At 32.8% G+C, this 25,254-nt stretch overlaps 1 protein-coding gene across 1 annotated transcript in view; it reads left to right on the forward strand.

Annotated features, from left to right (window-relative positions):
- LOC106867600 (voltage-dependent calcium channel subunit alpha-2/delta-3) overlaps positions 1-25,254 on the forward strand; it is a 620,656-nt gene that overhangs the window by 386,673 nt on the left and 208,729 nt on the right. The window contains exon 3 of the mRNA XM_052966750.1: positions 1,689-1,796. Coding sequence (XP_052822710.1) covers positions 1,689-1,796 — 108 coding nt within the window. The remainder of the gene's footprint in view (positions 1-1,688; positions 1,797-25,254) is intronic.

Here is a 25,254-nt window from a genome sequence, read left to right on the forward strand (position 1 = left end):
ATATATATATATATATGTATGTATATATGTGTGTGTATATGTAGTGAATTATGCACTATGTCATCAATAGTTAAGACAGTCTTTTGAGAATATAGTTGACTGAACTTAGTGTGTCCAGATAACATGTAAGGGATAATACTTCCTGTTTTATATTATCTTTTAAACAGTTGTGTATTTAGCTTTAATCGTAGCAAGGTTTTTATAATAAATGTTAATTACAAGTATTCTTTTATTAGTTCTTATTTATAAGGATATTTTAGTATTATCTATTAAATTACTGGTATAAGTTTAGCATTAAAGCATGCAAGGATAATCATATTTAATACATATGTGGTGTTTTAATTATTAGCTTTTGGATTATGAAATAGTGTAATTCACTCAGAATTAGTTGTATTATTGGTTAGGTTCAATCGAGTTTGTTTTGTTTTGGAAAGAATAGGATATAAAAGCTTTCACTTTTATATTAATAACTATGGAAGACTGGTGGGGATATTATCTGTATGGACTTCAAGGGCCAGGTTGCTATTTAGTTAGATAATTTAGGAGTTAGTTATAGGTTTACTTATTAAATTCATTTACCGATACTGTTTTTGTACACAGGGTAAATGTGTTTCGTTGTTGTAGTTTAATTAATAATGTTAGTGTTTAATCCTTCCTAGAATTAAGATTGAATGAATGTGGTGATACCTAAGGTATGTTTGTTTCCAAACAACACTTATTTTAGTGCTGTTGACACTGTTGGATTGAATGGTACTGCCCAGGTGTCAAAATCACAGTGATATCTGTGGGGCAGCTGATGATGGAGGTATGTTGGATTGTTGCTATGGCTGTTATTGTATGTGTGGAATAGTTTTATAACATCCATTTGATATATATATATATATATATATATATATACACACACATATATATATGGGGTGGGGTATATGTGGGAGATTCTGGCTGGAGAATCTAGCACCTTAACTGTGGTATCGAAAGCCATAGAGTTAAGGACCTGATACTGTATCTGAAATATCAAATGAACTAACATCTCAACAGAAAATGCAAATAAGAGCAGCTTTGTCCAACTCTGCTTTACCAGAACCAAGTCTGGTAAGAGGGCCAGGAATCTCATTAATGATATTGCTCTGGCTCCTGGCTGAAATCAATAAAAGTAGAAAGGGGTGTATATTTGCAAATATAAAACTACCCAACCCTATTCAGTGTAAACATCTATTATGGAGGCATCAGTAATATATTTTACACTTCTGTAAATAAACTTGTTTTACCCATGGACAAACATACAGAAGTGTTTATATTAACCCTTTTGTTGCTATATTTCTGTTCAAGTACATTGCTGTTGTTTCATTTAATTTTGAGAATAATGAAGAATTTAAGTAAAATAACTTTATCATTGAGCTGGTGTTTGAAATATAAATTAACACAAAATTTTGATTACTTTTGAAGACTGATCGTAATCTTAGAAAATTATTTCCAAATTTAAACAATTCAATTTTGATACTTAAAAGTATTTAACAGTTCAGTTTGCAAAATCTAAGCTCAGGAAGTTTCTAGGAAGTTACTTTCCTGTGAACCACTATCCTTTCATTAAATGTGTACTTTCATGTTGATAAAATAGCAGATATTTGACTGTATTTATTTCAATGAGAAATACTTGAAGATTCAATGATATTTTTTATACATTTCAGAAATATCAAATGAGACTAAAAACAGAGGAGAAAAAACATTCAACAATAGTTGCTGAAACTGCAAAAAAAGTGAGCCAGTTGCTAGAGAAGAAAGTAAAGGCTGTAAAGGTAAGGAATTTGCTAAAATCAAACCTCATTTGTTTGTTTCTATAGTTTCTTTTTATCATTCTCTTACTTTTGCAGATATGTTATTTAGAAATATTTTATATGCATCCAAGTTTTGTTGTTTAAATATTGTGAGAAAATTTTCTGATGCCTTTTCTTTCAACATGGTTTCAAAGGTTATTTGAAAATGTACATTGTATTTGTGTATTTCTTTTTTCTCAAAAAATTTTTGAATGAATGTGTAGAAATAGAAAATTGCCTCTTTATCTGGAATTGTTTATATGGATTCCATTTTCTTTCCATTTTTGTCTATTTGTTTGTCTGTATGTCTGCCTGTCTCTCTTTATCTCTCTCTCTCTCTCTCTCCATCCTTCTCTCTCTCTCTCACTTTCTTATAAGAATGTGTTAAGCCAAATGTTATTTTCTTAAATGAAATTTGAAAAAAAATATATATTTGGTTTACAATCATGCTTGTCTAAACAGAATTTTAGTTCACGAAAAGTTTCTCAACATCTTTGTTTCTGACAGCAGCAATAAATTTATTATGTAAAACCTTTGTTAGGTTACATAATAGATATATTAAATAAAAAGTGAGAAAGAAATTTAATCAAAAATTATTAAATGTGATAAAAATAATTTCTAGGTTTTCCACAACTACCGTAACAGTTTTCAGACTTGCTGGAACAGTAAATTATTAAAGTTAAAGCAGTTAATAGCTTCAACTTTTATGCATGGTTAGCCATCATTTCAGGATGTTTTGTTTGTTATCTTTACATGGAAAGAAAAGAGGTGCAATAAATAAACTAAAAGGAATACAAAATTAAACCTGTGTTTGTATCATGAATACTTTTAATGTATGGTTATCAGTTTACAATTTTTTGATGAGGGTATTACATTTAGTCTCTGAGCAAATCAGTTTCATGTACTTAACTGTATTTACATTGCCAAAACAATCAGTTAGCAGTTTGTATTAGAAAGTTAACCTGTTGTTGAAGAGCATCCTCTCTATTTTAAAATTTCTCTTCATCTGTAGAGAATGTCCATCTAGTGATTATGAAATTGTACATTATATTCTCATCTATGACTGATCTTCAAAACTGGTAAAGCATTATTATCAAGGTGTTTCAATGGAATTAGTTTCCTGTAAGAGAAATATTTTCTGTTAGTCTCACAGATATAAGAATATACATTTCTTCATCATGAATATTTTAGATCAAATGAAACTGGCCGTTATATAAAGTGATTCTATCTCCATCTGTCCGCCTCTCTCTCTCTCTCTCTCTCTCTCTCTCTCTCTCTCTCTCTCTCTCTCTCTCTCTCTCTCCCTCTGTTTTCATTTTTAATTGCTTAGAAGAGACATGAGGAATAGTTTGAAATGAATGCTATCATTTTATCCCAGCTGAATAGTAAAATTATAACAACCTGTTCATGCAGTATAATAAATTTGAAGAAAGTTAATCTTCATTCATTCAATGCAAGATAGATGAATTATTTACGATTGATGTTTTGTTCCCATATATATGTGTGAGAGTGTGTGTGAGTAACATTTCTAAGAGAGGAATGTTTGATTTGTTTCTTATGTACCCTGGCCCAATATATTAATCTTTATCCTGTTTGACCAATATAATCCTCATTGCATTGTGGGCATGTGATGGAGTAAGTGAGAATTTTTGTTTTATAGTTCATAATTGCATTAACTTTCAATTCCTTCCCATTTTTGAATATTTAGGTTTTGCTTTGTACAATTATTTGACACTTCCCACAATGAAGGTCTCTCTTTGTTACCTTCATTAGTTCTTCTGATTTTAATTTCATCTTTCTTGGTGGTTGTTTTCAGCTTTTGATAATTTGTGATTCTTTAATTAGTTATCTAAGATTTGATGATTAATGTAGAATTGGAGATTATTGTTTGGCTTAAAGTATGATATTAGTTTCTAGAATTATAGATGATGACAAATGGAATATCTACATTTGTGTTTTTTTGTTTCACCTTCATTACGAGTATTTCTCCATAAAGTAGAGATTGGGATCTCTTTTGTCTTGGTTATGGTATAATTTACCAAATTTTCTAGGTGTGTTTGTTCTTGAAGGAATATTTTTAGTTCAATGAGTCATCTCTCTTGACTACATATGTCTGTAACTATTGAATATATATTATAAACAAGAAAAATTGAGAAGTAATAGATTTACAGCAGAATATGTTTAAACACTAGATCATCTAAAGATTTTGACAATTTTGACAGAATGAATAACATACAGAATTTTACCAATTAATATTAGTATTCCATTGGTTTTTCAATTCCTGTAACTCCTAAAACTTATATCACCTGAAGTTTACAACCACACTGATAGTCTATTTCATTTACTGAGAATTCAGATAACCTAATATAATATTGATGAAGACAGCTAATCACATGACACTCATGCATATGTATTATGTGCAGCTGATGTATTTGTTGCATTGAGATAAAATATTTTTATAGTTTTAAATTGATCAATAAGTCCATAGATTTCTTTTACTCTGCTACATCCTCTATCTTATAAATGGCTATTCTTTTTTTGTAATGACAGCTGAAATTAGTAAACTGTCTTGAGAGATGAGAAATGTTCTCTTTATAAGTTCATCTGATGAAAGATTAATTAAAATTATATGGGAATTTTGTTTGTTGTAACATTTATTATTGTTTGTTTTTTTTTTTTTTTTTGTAACAATGAAATGGTGATTAGGAAAGCTTGTCTCTGAAGGTTGTTGCCAGTGAAGTCATTGGTAATGCACAGGCTAATTAATGGGTGTGTCAAAAAAAAATGTGCTGGAGAGAATTAACACAAGATGATATTAATGGCAAAATCAGCATTAAATTATGAGGTAACCTATATCAATACAACTTTGCTTTTAGAGAGACAGAAAGAGTTAAATAAAGGGGGATAACAATTAACAGCCTAGAATCTGTTAAATAATAACGTCATTAATAGTCAAGACAAAATTGAATAGCTTACTGGAAACTTCATTAGATGACAAAGTATCATCAACATCGTATAATGTTTGATTTATTTCAATAATAATAATGATGATGATGATGATGATTTCAAATTTTGGCACAAAGCTAGCAATTTCAGTTGCAGGATAAGCCAATTACATCAACCCAAGTGGTCAACTTGTACTATTTTATCAACCCTGGAAGGATGAAAGGTAAAATCGATCTTTGCAAAATTTTGAACTCAGCATATAAAAAACAGATGAAATGCTGCTAAACATTTTGTCCAGCATGCTCATGATTCTGCCAGCTCATCATCTTAATAATAATAATAATAATCCTTTCTACTATAGGCACAAGGCCTGAAATTTTGGGGGAAAGGCAAGTCAATTACATCAACCCCAGTGCTCAACTAATACTTAATTTATCGACCCCGAAAAGATGAAAGGCAAAGCCAACCTCGGTGGAATTTGAACTCAGAATATAGCGGCAAACAAAATACTGCTAAGCATTTTGCCTGGTATGCTAACAATTCTGCCAGCACACCGCCTAAATAATAATAACAACAACAATGATAATAATAATAATGATAATGATAATGTTTAGCTGATGAAGTGCTTCATTTAATTTTCACGTTCAGAACATTAACAGGAAAAAAATTTCACCTCACTTCTCTTCTCTGTAGGAAAGCACCTTATGCTGTAATCTTCAGTTTTTTTCCCTCAAATTAGTAACAAACTATTTCTATGTTTTTAAACAGTCATGGTGTCAGCCATCAACTTCATTCATATGTGGTGTTGATTTGGATTTGGTAATTAGGATAAATGTAGAGTGTGACAAACTGATTTATATTTTGTTAAGCTCATAACTCATTCCACATACATGTAAAAACAATTGGGCAGGAGAGCTTAATGAAGGAAAAAATTGCTAAAAAAAAAAGTGAGGTTAAGATATGAGAACCTTGCATCATACAGATGAAATAATTTATGATTTGGTGTGTCACAAGCTCATGCCATCCATTGAAAAATATTATTAAAAAACATCATTATGGGAGGACGTCATCATTGTTGTTGTGGCAGAGTTGAAGTCATTAACATTTTTTAAGTTAGAATTAGTGTAGAAAGTAGGGGAAATGATAGCAACCATGGCGTGTGTGTGTGTGTGTGTGTGTGTGTGTGTGTGTGTGTGTGTGTGTGTGTGTGTGCGTGCGCATGTGTGCAGGTCTGGCTGTGTGGTTAAGAGGTTCAATTTCCAATTGTGAGATTTTGGGTTCAGTCCCACTGCATGACACCTTGGGCCAGTGTTTTCTACTATAGCCTATCTGAGAGAATTTGGCTGATGAAATTTGTGTGAAAGCCTGCCATGTATGTATGTGGTGTGTGTGTGGGTGTGTGTGTGTGGGTGTGTGTGTGGGCGTGCGTGTGCATGTCTTTATGTTTACCTGCATATAACTGACAACCAGTGTTGATTTGTTTACATCCCTGTAACTCGTTGATTCAGCAAAAAAAGATAGATAAAATACCAAACTTAAAAAAGATTAAGTATTAAACCATTCTGACTTAACCCTTAAAGGCAGTGCCTCATCATGGCTGCACTTCAATGACTAAAATTATTAAAAGAAAGAAAGAATGCATGTGTGTGTGTACACATATGTAAGCACATGAAGGTAAAACAAATACTAAATATATGTTTAAGCTGAAAAACTTCCTGAACTGTTTGTTATCTTGAGTTTCATGTAATCAAAATTTTTGTCTGATGATTAGTTACATTAAAGTCAGTTTGACAGGGTTAAGTTTATCAGCTCCAGTAAAAGACACACATCCTTCTCTATTTTTGTATGTATGCATACACACACACACACATGCATTCATGCAGACACACATACACACATACTTACAGATATAGGTGGATATGCATAAATGTATATGCATGTGTCTTTGTCCCTCCCTGTCTTCCTCTCTCTTTTCCTGTCTCTTTTCTCATCTTAATATTATCTAACTAACTCTCCTTCTATCACTCTCTACTGTGGTATACAACTTTGCTTACCCATAACATGCATTACTGGTGAGTATAAGGGCATGCAATGAACATCATATTTTATTGTTTGTTATATAATACCAAGGATGTAGGTTGCTGGCTTATGAAAAACAGGTGTATATATATAAAGCTTAAAAATAAAATATCAATTATCTTTTCTGTTTATTATTAACTACACATACACACACAAACACACACACACATATATATAAGAGCTTTTGGTGATTAGAAGTTTGTAATGTGTCTGCTAAATGTACTATTTTGATAAAATCATTGTTCTACTAAGTAATCACCATTTTCTTTGTATTATTCGACAGTCATTATGTAATATAATTGATACATCTCTTAAGCAAATATTTGTCCTCGCAGCAGGACACTTTACAGGATATGCTTAGGAAGAAAAAAAATTGTCTACAGTAATAAATAACTGGTGAAGTATGTAGTTTAAGAAGGGAAATTAGTGCCAAGCTGCCTTTCAAACTAATTCTGGATATTGGCACCTATCTTTGCCAAACAAATTATCAAGTTTATTGAGTACAAAAAGTAAACTTCCTTTCATTCAGAATCTGTTACTTAGGAAATTTGCTTTTGTACTCAACTATTGGATTATTCTACAGATATATTTGTTTACATTCTAATTTTGTTTGATTTTTTTTTTTTTGTTAGTTTTGATAATAATAATTGTTTCTTAATTTAGTAATAGTAACTATAATTATTGCTGGCAGAAGTAGGGTGGGGGTAGGGTGAATTGATGCCAATCATAGGAAGTTACACTAGTTGCAATGCATCTAGATGATTGATTGAAGTTCAGATCCTGGCAACAGTAATGGATATTATGTCTTCAAAACTGTGACAAAACAAATGCTATTAACACAGTGAAGTTGAATAAGATTTGCCTTTTAGGCACCATGTTACAGAACCAATTTCACAGAAAACCATGTATGGGACTCAATTTCAATTTCACGGACTATATCCCTGCTTGCTGTTATCAGGGCAGAGATTGCTGTCCACAAGTGCAAACCTCATGAGTCAAGTGGCTGTTCCAGGGTATCTCCCTCGCTGTCCTCTGGGGCAATGCCTTTTCCATTTTGTCTGTTGGTGCCATGAGAAATGTTTGCATATTGTGAGAGGCAAGATTCTCCATTAATAGAAGCTTCGTTTAACTAAAACTAAGCCCACTTTGTTTCTTATAAATGGTAGTAATGTGATTTAAGTGAGATTCTAGTTATTACACATAAGTCATGAAATCCCATCTTTCTATTTTGATTTGAGAGAGATTATGCTCATATAATATCCTTTATCATTGCCATCACAATCAGCATCATTAGCATCATCATCATCACCACCATTATCATCATGATCACCATAATCATCATAATTGTCATCAATGCCATTGTCACTACCACCACCACCACCATCATCATCACATCACCATCATCATCATCATATTTATATTTTGGCACAATAAAATGTCTTTGGATCAGTTTCCCAATTTCTTTCATTGGTTCATACTTTCTGAGTTTAGTTAAAACAACAACAACAATTATTTATTTTTTCTTAAATGATAACGTATGGAGATTATTGTATAACACTGAAGATTAAATTATTTTTTATGAACATCAAAAATTACTTTGTACAGCATTTCTAAGTTTTTTGATTTTTTCTGGTTACTTTTATTTATTTTTTTTTTTTTCATCTTTTCATTTTTATAGTCTGTTCAATCTATTTGATAAAGACAATAATAGGCTATATGAAAACAGAATACCTGTTCATTTTTGAATAAAATAAAGCTGTTCTTTTACATCTATTGCCATAGTTCTCTACCTTCTCTCATCATTGCTTCTCGTCTTAATCAGTTTGTTTCATGATTCAAAATTAAATTCATTCTCAAACTAGTCAATAGTATATATATGTTATCATATTTAAATTTATTTTAGCTTTTCTAATTTGCTCTGTGTTGTGCAGAAAGACATATTTTTAAATTATTCAATTATATATACTACATGATATTTAAATTTATTTCTGTTCTTTAGATTTGATCTATGTTATGCATAAAATAGATATTGTTTATTTAATGAGGAGGTATTAAAGTATAAATATGCATATTAGGCTATCCACCATAGTGTTAGCCTATTTCATGATTGCTTTATAAGCAGTTGATCTATACTTTTGATTGAAAAAGGAAGTATGTCGTTAACTAAAAATTTTCTAAGTGGTGCACCAGCATGGCCGCCGTCTAATGACTGAAACAAGTAAAAGATAAAGGATGATAGCATCTGACTTAAGCAGGTATTAACTAGTGAATTAAAATTTATTTGAATGTGTGATAAGTCATTCAACTTAAACTTCATGGAATAAAGAATGAATCTACGAATTCTTTCTATTCCTCCGTTTTTTTTAGTAAACAATTACATGTTTTAACTTCTTTAGAATATGAATAAAACAATTTACGATGGAATCTATTATCATTCAGAATATTTAATTTTAGCAAAGTCCTTATTCAAAGCAAACCCCACAAAGCATTGTCTTTTGATACTTGACTTACTATAGTTCACCATCACTGTTTTGTTAAATATTTTAGTTTTAATGAACACCTCAGGCTAATTTTTAAGAGTATAGAATGAAATAATATCTGCTAAACATTTTTTTTTTTTTAATTATTTGATTGTTTTAAAATAACTTTATATAATGAGCAAATCTTAAGGAACAGCTATCATATCACCTTTCTTCTGTTTCAACTGGTTTACTATTTCTTCATTGTTAGTTTTTTGGGGTTTTTTTCAAAGGTTTCTTTTGTGAATCTCTTCCCTTTTACTTGTTTCAGTCATTAGACTACAGCCATGCTGAGGCACTGCCTGGAAGCATTTCAGTCAACTGAATTGACCCCATTGCTTTTTTTTTTTTTAATCCTGGTACTTATTCTATTAGTGTCTTTTGCCAAAGTGCTAAGTTATGAGGATCTAAACACACCAATACCAGTTGTCAAGTGGTGGTGTTGGAGGCAGGCACAAAGGCATACACATACACACACACACACACACACAATGGGTTTCTTTCAGTTTCCATCTACCAAATCCACTCACAAAGCTTTGGTCAGTCTGAGACTATAGTAGAAGGCACTAGCCCAGTGTGTCATGCAGTGGGACTGAACCTGGAACCATGTGGTTTGAAAGCAAACTTTTTACCACACAGCCATGCATCATTCATTCAATTATGTCACACTGTTCTTATACATTGAAACATTTGAGTGAATTTTCACTTTGGGAGATGAGTATTAACTTCCTTATACATAATTTCAAAAGAATTGTGTATTTCAGATTAAATATGTTATGTGGAGGTGCTTGCATTCTGTGGTGAAAAAAATGATAATAGTAAAATAGCTGTAGTACAGATTTATATCAGTGCATCATTTAGATTATTTGAAATATATTATTTCTTAATTATTTCCTTTCCCTATTCTATTCTCCATTTCCTATGTATCAGTCAAGCACTAGGGTCAATGCAATCAGTTTGCCCCATCCCCTTAAAATTTCAGGCCTTATACCTATAGTAGAAAGTATTATTATTATTATTATTATTATTTCTTTTTATCACATGTTGTGTTGGAATTCCTGGAGTCTTGCATGTATCGCAGGCTTGCAACCTGCAGCCTATGGTACCATGCTATCCATTCTTTCCTGATATCTAATACTTTCCTAATTATTTTGGCCATGCCAAGGATGCAAGCCTTTTGTAACAGTTTTACTGGGCACTCTATTCCAAATTATTATTTTTTATTATTATTATTATTATTATTATTATTATTATTATTATTATTATTATTATTATTATTATTATTATTATTATTATTATTATTATTATTATTATTATAGACGTTGCACAGTATACAATATTGTGAGGTTGTTGATTGAAGATATTGTGTCTACCGGGGGTTTGTACTGTTTGTCAAGTCACAACATGGATCTCAGACAGACAGTACTTTACGCAATATGCGTGCAGTTCCAAGTAATGTCAACTTTTGCAATACATCTAGATTGTAAGGTATTTCTAAGGTTTTCAGATGTTTTTTTCACATTGGGTGGTATTGAGTCTAATGCTGCGATGACAATAGTGATAACCTTTATGTTTAACTTTCGTAGCTGCCACATCTTAGCGATCTCAGTTCTCAGGTCTCCATATTTATCAACCTTTTCTCTTTCTTTCATAATGATATGTTGATCTCCTAGTACTGCTATGTCAATTATTAGGCATTCTTGTTTGTCCCTCCTAAAGATTACCATATTTGACTTTCGGTGCGCTAACACCTTCCCAAAGTCCCAGAGGATTTTTGCCTTCCTCTTTTCATTCATTATCTTTTCTGGCGTATGTTGGTACCAAGCACCCATAACCTCATATTCATGCTTACAGTATAATAGCCAGTGGAGGTTTTGGGCTACCTTGTAATGTCTATGCTTGTACTCTTTCTGCGCAAGACTTTCACAAGCACTAACAATGTGAGTCACACTTTCAACCCTCTTCCCACACATTCTGCAGAACCCCAAACTCTTTATTTTACTTTGGTAGAAATCATCATTATTTGTTATTTTATTTTACAAACACATAAAAATTATTTGGTTATAACAGCAGTAGATTTTGAAATTATTATTTCCTTTTATTTCTGGAACTACTAAATTAGTTTTTAAAATCAATAAATTTTTTTTATTACCACTCAAATAGCTTATTATTACTAAAACTAATTCAATTCACATTATAACAATTAATAGCCTATACCTAATCTGTCACACTCTTCTGAACATTGGATTTACTCAACTTGGTGAAATTTTAATCTCAAGCATTGTACTTCAGGAAGCGTTGAATTTTGGAAGGATGCAGTATCCTGACAAGTAACCACCAATATAGGTTGTTTTATTCCATGCTTCGACAGTTTTGAGCATAAAAAAACCGTTTCTGAAAGTTGTGGGTGTTGCACATTTTTTTATATAGATGCCCACAAGTGGTCAGATATTAAATTCAAAAAGATGGCCAAAACATGTGAGAACTTTTCCTTTCATAAAAGCTCCCCTACTCCACTCTTCCAAAAGCTGCAAGAAATTATATTTCCATTTTATGTTAATTACTGTCAGTCATGCATTCTCACCTTTTCCAGCCAAATGTTGCCAGCAGTCAAAGCAATGCCTATATATTGATTGGAGTTTTATTGCCTGAAGTTAGAAAGATTTCATCATAAAGTTCTTGGGATAATCTCCAGATATCAATTTCAGATTGTAGCCATGGTTATCTTGAGATATTATTTTTATCCTAAGTCTACTTTAATTTAGTAAATCTCCAAACATTTCTTTTTGTTTTAATATTGCTTGCCATCAATGTCACCTCCACATATTGCTTGTTCTAAGATTGCTTGGAGTTACAGAAATCCCCAGATATTATTTTAGTCTAAGATCACTTGAAGTTATTGAGATTTCTTAGTATTATTGTCCCAGAAAGCCCCCTCCCCCTGACAGTTTTGTACTTTCTATGACTCAGGGTTACAGAAATCTTTACATAAGTGCAGGCATGGCTGTGTGGTAAGAAGTTTGCTTCCCAACCACATGGTTCTAGGTTCAGTCCCACTGCATGGCACCTTGGGCAACTGAGTTCAACTATAGCCTTGGGCTGACCAAAACCTCGTGAGTGGATTTAGTATACAGAAACTGAAAGAAGTCTGTCGTATGTGTGTGTGTGTGTCTTTGTGTTTGTTCCCCACCACTGCTTGACAACCAGTGTTGGTGTGTTTACATCCCAATAACTTAGCAGTTCTCAAATGTGACTGATAGAATAAGTACCAGGCTTAAAAGAAAAAGTAGTGGGATTGATTTTTTTCAACCAAAATGACTCAAGGCTGTGTCCCAGCATGGCTTAACGATTGAAAGAAGTAAAGGATATACAGTTTTAAGTGTAAATTTGCTTGCAGTACAGTTTCTTCAAACCTCTCTGACTTTCTATCTCTATCTCTCCATATATATGCATATATATATATATGACTGGCCTTCGTCCCTGTGGCACGTAAAAGCACCCACTACACTCTTGGAGTGGTTGGCATTAGGAAGGGCATCCAGCTATAGAAACTCTGCCAAATCAGATTGGAGCCTGGTGCAGCCATCTGGTTCGCCAGTCCTCAGTTAAATCGTCCAACTCATGCTAGCATGGAAAGCGGACGTTAAACGATGATGATGATGATGATGATGATATATATATATCTGTATATATATACATACATACAGAGAGAGAGAGAGAGTGGAGGGAGAAAGAAAGGAAGATATAATAAATAGATACATTATGCTCTGTACTTTCTGGTTCATATAAGAGTCTGGTATGATGGACACCAGTGACATCTCACCACCTCATCAATATGCTTCATACGTGTACTGAGGTCTAATAACTGGTTTATTAGTCTTGCTATAGCAAAGCAGAATTATAAAATATACATTCATACACAAACCCATATACACACACACATTCACACACACATATGAATCTAATCTTCGATATTTTCAATATTAGATGGTAAACTGTGATAATGATTTGAAAATATTTGTTTTACAACAGATAAGTGTATTATCTCAATAAGGTTTTTTAATTAAACAGAGCTAACTCAATATTCTAATGAATTTTGTGGATGTATAATATAATTTTTGCTTTAAATATAAATTTTCTTTACACTCCATCTCTCTCAATTTTCTCTGTTGCTTATATAATGATGATGATGACGATGATGATGATGACGACGATAATACTAATAATAATAATAATAATAATAATAATAATAATCTTGATATGAAAATAAAATATATATTTCATGCACTCCTCTTTCACTTTTTTCTACAAATATTATAATCCTCTATTTCATAAATTATTATTCTCTTTAAGCAGGAAATCATGAAATTAAAATAATAAAAATCAATCAAGCCAAAACTCTTTGAACTAAATTTTTATAATCATATCATTGACCCACAGCAACATAATTTTATGTAGAAATAAAAAAATTTTAAATTTTCTATTTATAATAAAGACATTTTGGTGAGATGAAACAATTATACATTTTTATTGTTGCATGAACATATTAAATTACCAGCTTTGTAATTACAATAAATCAACTTCCTTTTTTTTTTTTTTGGTATCTAGTGAAGGAGACTCTATGATTCAATTTTCAGGGAAATAAAACATTTTTCCAGATCAAAGATAACGCGTAAAGTGCTGTTCAGCTTTAACTGAACATCTAAATATCCCTGCATACAAATCCTCATCATTTCCTAATAAACAAGCTCTTGTGGAATTAAAACTTTGTGTCAATGATCTCGTAAAGAGTGGTGCCATCTAAAGAAATAGATTCGTGTTGAAATTAGTAATCATTCATCCCAGAACTCTTTTAATTTAAATTAGAATTTCTCAACTGCTGGTTTTATAATTACTAATGGATTGTTTCATCTTTAGCTTAAAGGATAGGCTCCTAATTTTTCCAAATATTCTTCTGCCTTTTTCCATCGATTTCCATTCATTGGAAATTTTTATGTTAAATTTTTATTATCTCTTTTTGAAGCTTCAGGAAGTATACTCATGTTTAAATTTACGAGAAATACAATGAAAGGAAAACTAATACAACAATTGTTTTGTTTGGGGTTATTTTTACAATCTTTTCACATTTCCAACTTCCAAATTCTTTTGGATATTCAATCAATTAAATGTATTATTTCAAATTATTTCTGAATTATTACCATATTTAATTTTCAAAGTACAGAATTTTATATACACATCTGTTCGATACTTCAAACTATTACTATATAATAGTAACTGATATAAATATTAGTTATTTAGGAATTTGATAAAAGTTAAGCCATATTTCCTATTATTATCCCATGTTGGCAATAGTATATTTCCAAAGTTTGTTCATCTTATGACAGGTAACTCTTTAGTTTTAAAATAATTTATGAAATTATTTAGCTTCCACTAATGGTATTTATTTTAATCTTGTGAATTTATAAGTGATAATGTTCTTTTCTTCAGTTGTCTTTGAAATAGATAAGAACATTTATGTTTTAATAGCTCTCAATAAAATAAAATGCAGTCTTTGGAAAACTTCGATTTAATTGTATCCTATTTAGTATGATTTTTGAAAATGATACAATCATCAGTCTTTGATTAGGATTCTGGAAACATTTACAAATAATTCTGTGGCCAATTTACATGTGGAATGGCTGTGCGGTTGAGAAGCTTGCTTCCTTAACCATGTGGTTTTGGGTTCAGTACTACTACGCAGTATCTTCTACTGTAGCCCCAAGCCAACCAAAGCATTGTGAGTGGATTTATTAGATGGAAACTGGAAGAAGTCCATCACAATGTAACCTCGTGGGCATCGGTACCATTTTCCTCTTTCTCTGTTCTTCCATTCTCCGAACTTTCCATCTTTCCGATGAAGGGCTACGCCCGAAACGTCATACACTCTCTCTTTCCTTTCCTGAGCGTCCAATAACACTATCCGTATCACGTCCTCACTTTGTTGTTTTTTTGTTATTGTTTTTTTTTAACTATATATATATATATATATATATATATATATATATAAATGTATATATGTGTATGTGTATTTATATATGTGTGTGTGTGTGTGTGTGAATGTATGTATGTATGTGTGCGTTTATAAATATATATATATATATATATATATGTATATATTCTAAATGGTTGATATGGAAGACAGAGAGTACTAGAAACTTTATTTATCACAATTACCATTTCGGCATACTTCTGCACTGCTCCCTAGTGGGTGGGGAACAATATAATGAAATTGAATGCACCCAACAGTGCAGAAAGAAGCCTATTATGTCACCTGATGAGGTTTCTTCTGCACTGTGGATTGCATTCAATTTCATTATGTCATTTCCCACCCACGAAGGAACAGAGCAGAAATATGCCAAAACGATCATTGGGATAAATAAAGTTTCCAGTACACTCTGTCTTCCTTATCAATCATTTAGAATATACTCAACATGCACCAAGGAATTCTTAACATAGATCCAGTGACCAAACTCCATTTACCACAGATGATGCCTTGTAGCCATTAGTGGTGAAAGTGTTCTGCCAACATACTAATAGGAACATAGCCAAAATAAGGTTTGGATGCTAAATTTTAAAACATCACATCTAAATTTTAATTTTAATTATGACAGATATATATGTGTGTGTGTGTGTGTGTGTGTGTGTGTGTGTGTGTGTGTGTGTGTGTGTGTGTGTGTGTGTGTAAATATGTTTCTGTGTACTCTCATCTCAGCATTGCATAATGATTATAAATGAGTATCACTATCATACAAATGGTGTTGTTCATTTTAAGTTTTCTGTGTAAAACATGTCTGGCCAAGGGAAAATATTACCTTGCTTGGAAACGGAGGAGGATTGGCAACAGGAAGTGCATCCAGCTGTAAAAAATCTGTCTTAACAAATTCTATTTGGCCTATGTAAGTGTGGAAAAACTAGCATTATAATTTTGATGATGATGATTATTGTTGATACAAACCACTAATTTAGTGTGATATTAGTAATCTTAAAAATGTCTTGTGTAAATCTCATTTTGATTTATGTCTGTCATCTGTCATTTTGCTATACATCTGTATCTTTGTATATTTGTCAACAGGGAAGTCTGTGTTTAAATATAAATCAGAATACTATGGCCCTTGTTTATAAGATAACAGCTGGGTAAATCATTAGAATCTAGATCTGCCAATTGACTGTTTAATAGTTTGTTATTCATCAACATCAATACTTTTCAAGAAGAGGATCAGTAGACCACTCATCTGCAAGAAGTCAAAGCATACAGCTGCATGAATATAGTATTATTTCATAATAATGTTGTGCTGAATTCAAATCCTCTTATAGGCAAAACCCTTGAAAAGCCAGTGTTCTTCTACTGAGCCAAAACTGTCATAGTCACTGACTACTGTAAAACATGAAACAAGCTTAAGCTTTAGCACACATTCTCTGTTACATAAGATGCTGTCAGCCACAGAGTGATCACTATTATTTGTATGGGGCTGGGGTGGAAATCCTACTCAAGGTAAGTTTAGCCTACAGTCCTCCTAATACTCCAGAACCACTTTTATGTTATTAATATCCAAAATATTCTTCATTTTAGTTATGTACTGATTACATCACAAAATAAAAAAAAAGTCATTTAATGAATTATTTTATATACATCAATAGGATGGCCATGTAGTTAAGAAGTTCACTTCCCAACCATGTGGTTTTGAGTTCTGTCCCTCTGCATGGCACTATGAGCAAGTGCTTTCTATTATAGCCCTGGTCTGACCAAAGTATTGTAAGTGGTGGATTTGGTTGACTGAAACTGAGAGAAATCTATCATATTTATGTTTATATAAGTGTTTTTGTATTTCTTCCTATTTTTATGTATCTTTGCTAGTTATAAACAATGGCCTGGAAAGCAAATGGTATTTTTTACTTACAGTCTTCCACAAAAGCATGTCCAGGCTTCTTATAAAGTTGTGAGATGTTGCACAGCCTTTGAAAACAAACAGCTATCCACACAGTGTAGTTTATTTCTAGTTTGATGTGTAACCATGTCTGAGCTGTCGTTCAATACACTGGGCAGTTATTACCTCACTTGAGAACAGACAGGGATTGGTATCAGAGAGGGCATCTCTACCCTGACCTATTCCAGCCTAACCCAAGCAAGGATGGAAAATTTGATATTGAAACAATGATGATAATGATGATCAGTAGTCAACATGTTGCTATCAAACAACTGCTGTTGTTGTTGAGTTCCAATTCCAAGCCTACCTTGACCCAGTAAACCTGTAATCAAAGACATTCTATCTAGACCCATCCTGTTTTTTTGTGCCCCAGAGACTACATTGTCCAATGTTCCAATGTATCCATCAATGGATTGGATTGTCTATGTTCAGTCTGCTGCAGGACAAAGGCCTCAGCATCTTCTTTCCTCCAACCATAGTCTGATGTGGAGGCCGTGAGTTTGAGCTTGAGATCATATTGGTTTAATGAGCTTTCTCTGCCACACTGACTCAACATGGCTTAGCAGAGAGATGCAGCATTTTTTATTTTATACTCTTACCCAGGAATAGCTAAGTCAATTACATCAACCCCATTACTCGTCTGGCACTTATTTTATTGACCCTCCCCCAACCCCAAAGGATGAAAAACAAAGTCAGCCTTGGCAGAATTTGAACTCAGAACATAAAGACAGACAAAATACTGCTAGGCATTTCACCTGGCATGCTAACAATTCCATCATTAACATGGTAAAAAGGGTGAGATTTGAAGGAAAACTGGCTGCTATCTCTTGCAAACTGAACCACTGTGGAGACATTTCCATGTGTATAGTACCTTTGTTTGTTGATATTACTAATCGACTAACATTTAACAAATTTACTTATCTTCACCAGATAAAACCATTAAATTAGCATGCAAAGCAAACAAATATTGTACAAGCAGAAATAAATAAATCCCCTAAGGCAGCCAAAAATGGTCTCCTTTAATTACTATATCCTATATGTTGAAGTCCTTGATAGTTTTTGGAATACTCCTGTCAATTGAAAGCCATTTAATATCAGAGCTTTACTTGATAATTTGTCATCACTCAAATATTATGTGACTGTAAACATACATTAGGAACTTTTCTTTTTATCTTTCACTAAAATCCACAATGTTCAGCCAGACGAAGATCTTAAATTTCTCTGATCTAATAAAAGGCCAAAGTTAGCAGTAGTGGAGGAAGTTCTGATAGTGCAGTTGCTAGGATAAGAATAGGCTGAGTGAAGTTCAGAGAGCTTCTACCTTCCTCAGAGTGAAAGGCAGATTGTATGATACTTGTGTACATACAGCTATGTTACATGGCTATATGATACTTTTGTACATACAGCTATGCTACATGGCAGTGAAACAGGCTTTGGCTACAGAGGACTTGTGAAGGCTTGAAAGAAATGAAGCTAGCATACTCTGCGGGATGGGTAATGTCAGTATGCATGCACAACAGTGTAAATGATTTTAAGAGGAAAACTGGATATAAGTAAGAGAAACCAGATGTTGCTTGCAAGAGAGATAACTGTACTGGTTTAGTTAGGTGATGCGTATGAACAAGGATAGCTGTGTAAAGAAGTGCCAATCTCTACTTGTGGAGGTTACCTGTGGAAAGGGTAGACTCAAGAAGACATGGGATGAAGTGTGAGAAAGGATCTTCAGACATTGGGTCTCATTGAAGAAATGACAAGAGCCCAGGAGATGTGGCAATTTGCTGTACATGATAAGACACATCAAGCTAAGTAAAATCGCTGTCTTCTACACATACAGGCTTGTCCTTTCAGGTGTTGGTGCCACTTAAAAAGCACCTGTGCCAGAGCTGCATTAATTCACCTGTGCTGGTGCTATATACATGCATCCATGTTGGTGGCACATAGAAAGCATCCAGCACACTCTGCTAAGAGCTTGATCATATGCAGTAAGCAGTCAGTTGTCTCTCTCAGCAACTGGTTAGAACTTATGCAGTCATGCACAAGACACTTTCGTATATACACAAGGCTCATCTTTTAGCTGAAAAAATCCTTCATACAAAGGCATTACTTTCAAGTTAACCAATTCGTATTTTAGTGATTTTTGCCCCTTAAGATAACCTCTCAGGGTCTAGCACTTGGCATCACCTGTTTTACACTAGTCACAAGTTTTGAAGCGGGAATATAGAGAAATAAAATGAAAGTAATGCCATGTTTTTTAGTCAGGTTTGATAACAGATCTAACAATCTTATACTGTTGGCAAAGGTCACAAATATTTGAGAGCAGATACAATTGTTGGTGAGTGCATACTTTATTGATGCTAGAAAAATGAGAGGCAAAGTCAACTTCAGTGAAATTCAAACCCAGAATATAAATGGATGAAACTAGATATTACAAAGCATCTTGTCCAATATTCTACCAATTCCAAGGATATTAAGAATTTAGATGTCTTCTCAGAGATGTGTATCATGATATCTTCTTATATCATTGTGTTGTACCTTTAAGTTTCACAGTTAAATTTCCTTAGTGAAAGAATCTAAATGCGAAATGAGTGTCCAAATTATAAAATCTTTAGAGATGTTTAATTAATCGTATTTCAAATGCAGTGGTGGGGTGGTGGTGATGTAATGGTGGTGAAGGTGCTGAAAGTGGGGGAGATGATGGTGGTGTTTAGCTATAGTTGTGGTGATGTGATTAAGTTTGTAATGTATAGAAGATACACTGTCAATCAGTATAAGAGAGAGTGTGTATGGTCAACTGGGTTTTCAAATCTAAATACTATAATATATAGTTAACTGTTCTCAGATAGTTGAAATTACTTCTTGAGTTACATTTACTATTTTCTTATCTTAATCTTAAACATGAGCCAAGTAAAAATCTGTAGTAAATTTTGACATCTTTTATTAGTAGATTAGGTATTTAAATGTAATTTGAAATATCTGACATGCAACCCTCTCAATTGGTGTCATTCCAACTATTAAGGAGTAATTTAATAGCCGGTCAAAGAATTCTGCCAACTTAATCTTTTGCATTCCCTGAAGAAGTCACAGTAAATGGAATGTATTCTTTTTCTATCATTGACCTACTAAATAAATGGCTCAAAACATTATTTGACGCTAATATGTTCTGGCAGTTTTAACCGCAGTAACGGCAGAAAGTAGAAAACTGTTTTGAAATGCAAGCTGATGTGTGTAAGGTTTCCATGATTTGTATATAAAGAAAGTCATATGTCTTCATAAGAATAGTGACTAGAACTGGCTATGATGTAGTGGTGATGTTCATTGGCTTGCCAGTAATATGGCTATGGGAAAAATACCTCAGGGGTAACTAATTGCATATCTTCTACTCCAATTTCCATTGATTAAAAGATTTTTATCAAACAGATCATATTAGAGTAATCCCCTTATTTACTTTAAAATTTTACACAGTTGTAGAGGGAGTTTTTTCAAAGTAATTGCTTAGCTAATCTCAATTGATTGAACTTTTTCCACTCACTATATTAGGTATGAGAGACCATACCTTATTTGTATTTCCTTCACAGAATGATCCTCAAAGATATTTCCCTCAGCTATATTGTTGATAATCATAATTAGCTTCATTACATTCCATCTATCTTAATCATCATCATCACCACCCTTATTGGGTAGATTTTCTATGGCTAAAGGCCATTCTTGTCACCAACCCTCACTGGTTACCAAGCAAGATATTATTTCCCCATGATTAGACACGTTTTCATGAGAGAGCAGAAAGGATCAACACTGTGTTTGTGTGTGCATTTGCATGTGCATATACATATATATTTATATGTGTATGTGTGTATATATATATATATATATATATATATATATATATGCATCATCATCATCATCGTTTAACATCCACTTTCCATGCTGGCATGAATTGGATGGTTTGACTGAAAACTGGCAAGCCAGAAGGCTGCATAGAAAGAGAGAGCAGAGAGAGAGAGAGAGAGAGAGAGAGAGAGAGAGAGAAACAACATGAATAGGCTAAGGTTCACTGCAGCTATTTCAGATGTGTTTTTATTGATGAATAAACTGATTACATCATGAAAATTAATTATGTGTTTGTATGTTTTTGTGTCTGAGCTTTGCCTCCCCACCACCACTTAACAACTGGTGTCAGCGTGTTTACTTCCCTGTAACTTAGAAGTTTGGTAAAAGAGACTATTAGAATAAATACCAGGCTTTCTTTAAAAAAAAAGTGCTCAGGTCAATTGTTTAACTAAAATTCTTCAAATTTGTGCCCCAGCAGGGCCACAGTCTAATGAGTGAAACAAGTAAAAGATAAAAACATAAAACAGATGCTCCTCTTATATCCATTGTGTTTCATTTCAAGACAAAACTCATTGCTGACAGCACAACAGCCACAACTTCTTCAAATGGGAAAACCACCTGCAGTAATGATATTTACTTCACAAAGCCTACAAATATGTAATCATAGCTTTTAAAAAATATACAAGATGGAAGCCGTTCATGAATATACATTGTGGCAGTTTTCAATTAACTGTAATCAGATTCACAATTTTGGTTGTAGATCTGCCTTTGAGACCCTCTATATGATCATGTGACCTGCTAGAAATTTCCCATAATTTTAATCATTTTGTTACCATATTCCTGATGAAATGCACTGCCTTTGTTTCAAATAACTTTGAAAATAATGAGGAATTTAGTAAAATAATTTTGTTATTATTAAGTAGGTTTTCAGAACATAAATTAGCATGAAATTTTGATGGCAGTCTCTAATTTAGACCATTTTAAAACAGGAAGTTTGTATCATAGATGGTGTCAGGCAGTTTGGTATCTAAAGGAGTTAAAGAAAGCAAGGGCACATTAAACACTGTTGTCATAGATTTCACTCTATCAAAAACATAGATGGAAAAGGCATATTCACAGTTGAACCACTGTTAATCATAGCTCAGTTCTGTCAGAGCTAGCCAGGGGCTAAATAACATTTTGTTACAAACTTTTTTCTTCTCTTTTCAATAATTTTAGAAGCATATCAAGCCAATTTGATATTCTAAGCAGTGAAATATGCTAAGGTCATCCCTTTAGGGGTATTAAAATCAGCTAAAAGAATATAGCCTTGCTGATTAGCTTAAATTGTATAGCTTCCTATTTGGTTAAGTTGTGACAAAAGCAAATCACCATTCAACTCAACTTTCATGTTTTATACCTTATTGACTATTGAGAAAGATTTCGCTAGTTCTATCCTTCTAGTACACTTCTCTGAAATTGTTCACAGACGTAACAATTAACAATTAGTTCAGGCTTTTTTCTTTCTTTCTGTCTTTCTTTCTTTTTCTTTCTTTCTTTCTTTCTTCCTTTTTTTATTTTCTCTTTCCAAATGTCAAAAGCCAGAATGACTGACCAATTTTTTTTATTAAATAAAGATAGAAAGAAAATCTTTTCATATCAATCTGCAACATTTTACGTGTAGACAAATGCTGAAGAATTTTTACCATTCCAATTTAACAAATTTTTTTCTCCTTTCTTTTTCCTTCTCACTTCCTCTCTTTTTTACTTTGTATATTTTTAGTCATTCTCTTTATGATGTAAATACATATATATATATATATATATATATATATACATAGTCTCAGGTTCAGCCACACTGTGTAGCACCTTAGACTTGAGTAAGTGTCTTCTACCACAGCTCCAGGACAATCAAAACCTTTTTTCAGACAGAAACTGAAAGAAGCTCATTGTGTGTGTGTATGTGTGCACATGTGCATGTATTTAAATTAATGTGTGTGTGTGTTCATGTTTATGTATACACACATCATGTGAAGGTTGTAAACAAGCATCACCATCATACAAGCAGTGTTGTTTGTTACTGGTCTTCTGTAAAAAAACACGTTTGGGGAAAATATGTGAGAGTTGGTGACAGGAAAAGCAGCTGGCTCTAAAAAATCTGCCTTGACAAATTTCATCTTAGTCAAGCAAGCTTAGCAAATTGGCCATTTAATGATGAGGAAAATGATACTGATGACACACACACACACACACACATTTACTTATCTGTTTATACTTTGTGCCATCTAGTCAGAACAACTGGTAAATCTAATCTGTAGGATTTTGTTCGGTAGGATATACTGAAGGAATTTCCCATTGTGTTTGAATGTCATGAAACAATGCTATGAATTCTCTGAGATGATCCAACATAAAGAATATCTATTAAGTAATAATGTATTTTAACAAAAAAGAAAATACCCAGAATCCTCTTTCTAAGTGTTTTTAACACACCAGAGTTCATCTTGAAGTTAATACCTTGATTTGTCATCCACTCTTTTAAATGTTATTCATAAAGAGTTGTTTCTTTTTAAATCCAAATACAAAATCTCCTAAGAGCTTTTATACAAAATTATAATGAATAATGTATAGAATATTCCTTTGTAAACTCTTCAAATGTAAAAATAAAAATAAAAATTAAGGCTACTCTTTTGAATCCCCACAAGATTACATAATTATATTTCTATGGTACTCATTAATCTTTACTTCTAGTATGTTTGTATTGCTGGATATCAAATTATAATGTATTTTATTGTCATAATGGTTATTCTTTTTAAATATTTCCATTTTAAAATTGTAAGTTTACATAGAATCTGATTTTATTCTGTTATATTATTTTATGGCATTTAAAATAAATATCTCCATAATCTTACTTCTTTCTAGAGATTTTGTAATTTCATAAACTTTCTGGCTTTTCAATACATACAACAACCATACCATATAAAAGCAGATGCAAAAGCAGCTAATTTTTATAGTCTAATAACATTTTGAATCGAAGATTTTTGCAGCAAAGCCACTTACAATGAAATACCCCAACTCTCTTCATACTTCCAGACATACCCTATCCTACTCACCAGTTCCCATACTAAACCCATATTCGGTATATAAAACTCAGAGCTACATCCCTGTTGAAAGACATCTCTCCTTCATCTATGTCTTCAGTTTAATTTAACAAAATAAAATCACTGACTGATCAAATTTCATATAAACAAGTAAACAAGTTCAGTAGACACAAGTATGGTTGCATGGTTAAGAAGTTCACTTCCCAATCACATGGTTTCAGGTTCAGTCCCACTGTGTGGCACCAAGAGCAAGTGGTTTTTACAACAGCCCTGAGCTGACCAAAACCTTATAGGCACAGATATAGCTGTGTGGTTAAGAAGTTCACTTCCTAAGTAAATGGCTTCAGGTTTAATCTCACACAGTCACACCTTTGATAAATGTCTTCTGCTATAGTCCCAGGTTGATCAAAGCCTTGTGTGTGGATTTGGCTGACAGAAACTAAAAGATGCTTGTCATATATGTGTGTGTGTGTGTGTGTGTGTGTGTGTGTGTGGTGGTCAGTGTCTCCTTGACATCGCATGATGATTGTAAAGGAGTGTCACTGCCATACAAGCAAGTGTCATTCATTTCCAATCTTCTGTAAGGAGGAGGATGACACTATCATCCATATTTATAAACACTCCAAGATTAAAACCAATCACATTCTTTAAGCTATGATTCATTCTTCTAGCTATGATAACTGCTAACTTTTTATGTAGCAATTCCTCTGTATCTTACTTCTTCCATTCAGTGCTGTTCACTTTATCGAATCTTTTTTTCCCCAACAACTGCTTTCTTCCCTGGAATTCCTTAACTAATGCATAGCTATTGACATTGGCCTGCAACCAAAGTGGCAATGCTTTGTTCTCTTCTTCACTCAGATAGAAAGTAAGAACCTGAAACAGAAGATTCTTCCTTCTTCGCTACAAATGAACTTAACAAACTCAGTTATGAGCCCTGCTATAGAAACTAAATATTTATTGCAGTAATCTCCTCTCATCCCAGGTTAGGGAATGTCTCTAAGTAATGCCACCTCTTCCTCTTCAA

The sequence above is a fragment of the Octopus bimaculoides genome, chromosome 3 (genome assembly GCF_001194135.2).
Source record: "Octopus bimaculoides isolate UCB-OBI-ISO-001 chromosome 3, ASM119413v2, whole genome shotgun sequence".
NCBI classification, from domain to species: domain Eukaryota; kingdom Metazoa; phylum Mollusca; class Cephalopoda; order Octopoda; family Octopodidae; genus Octopus; species Octopus bimaculoides.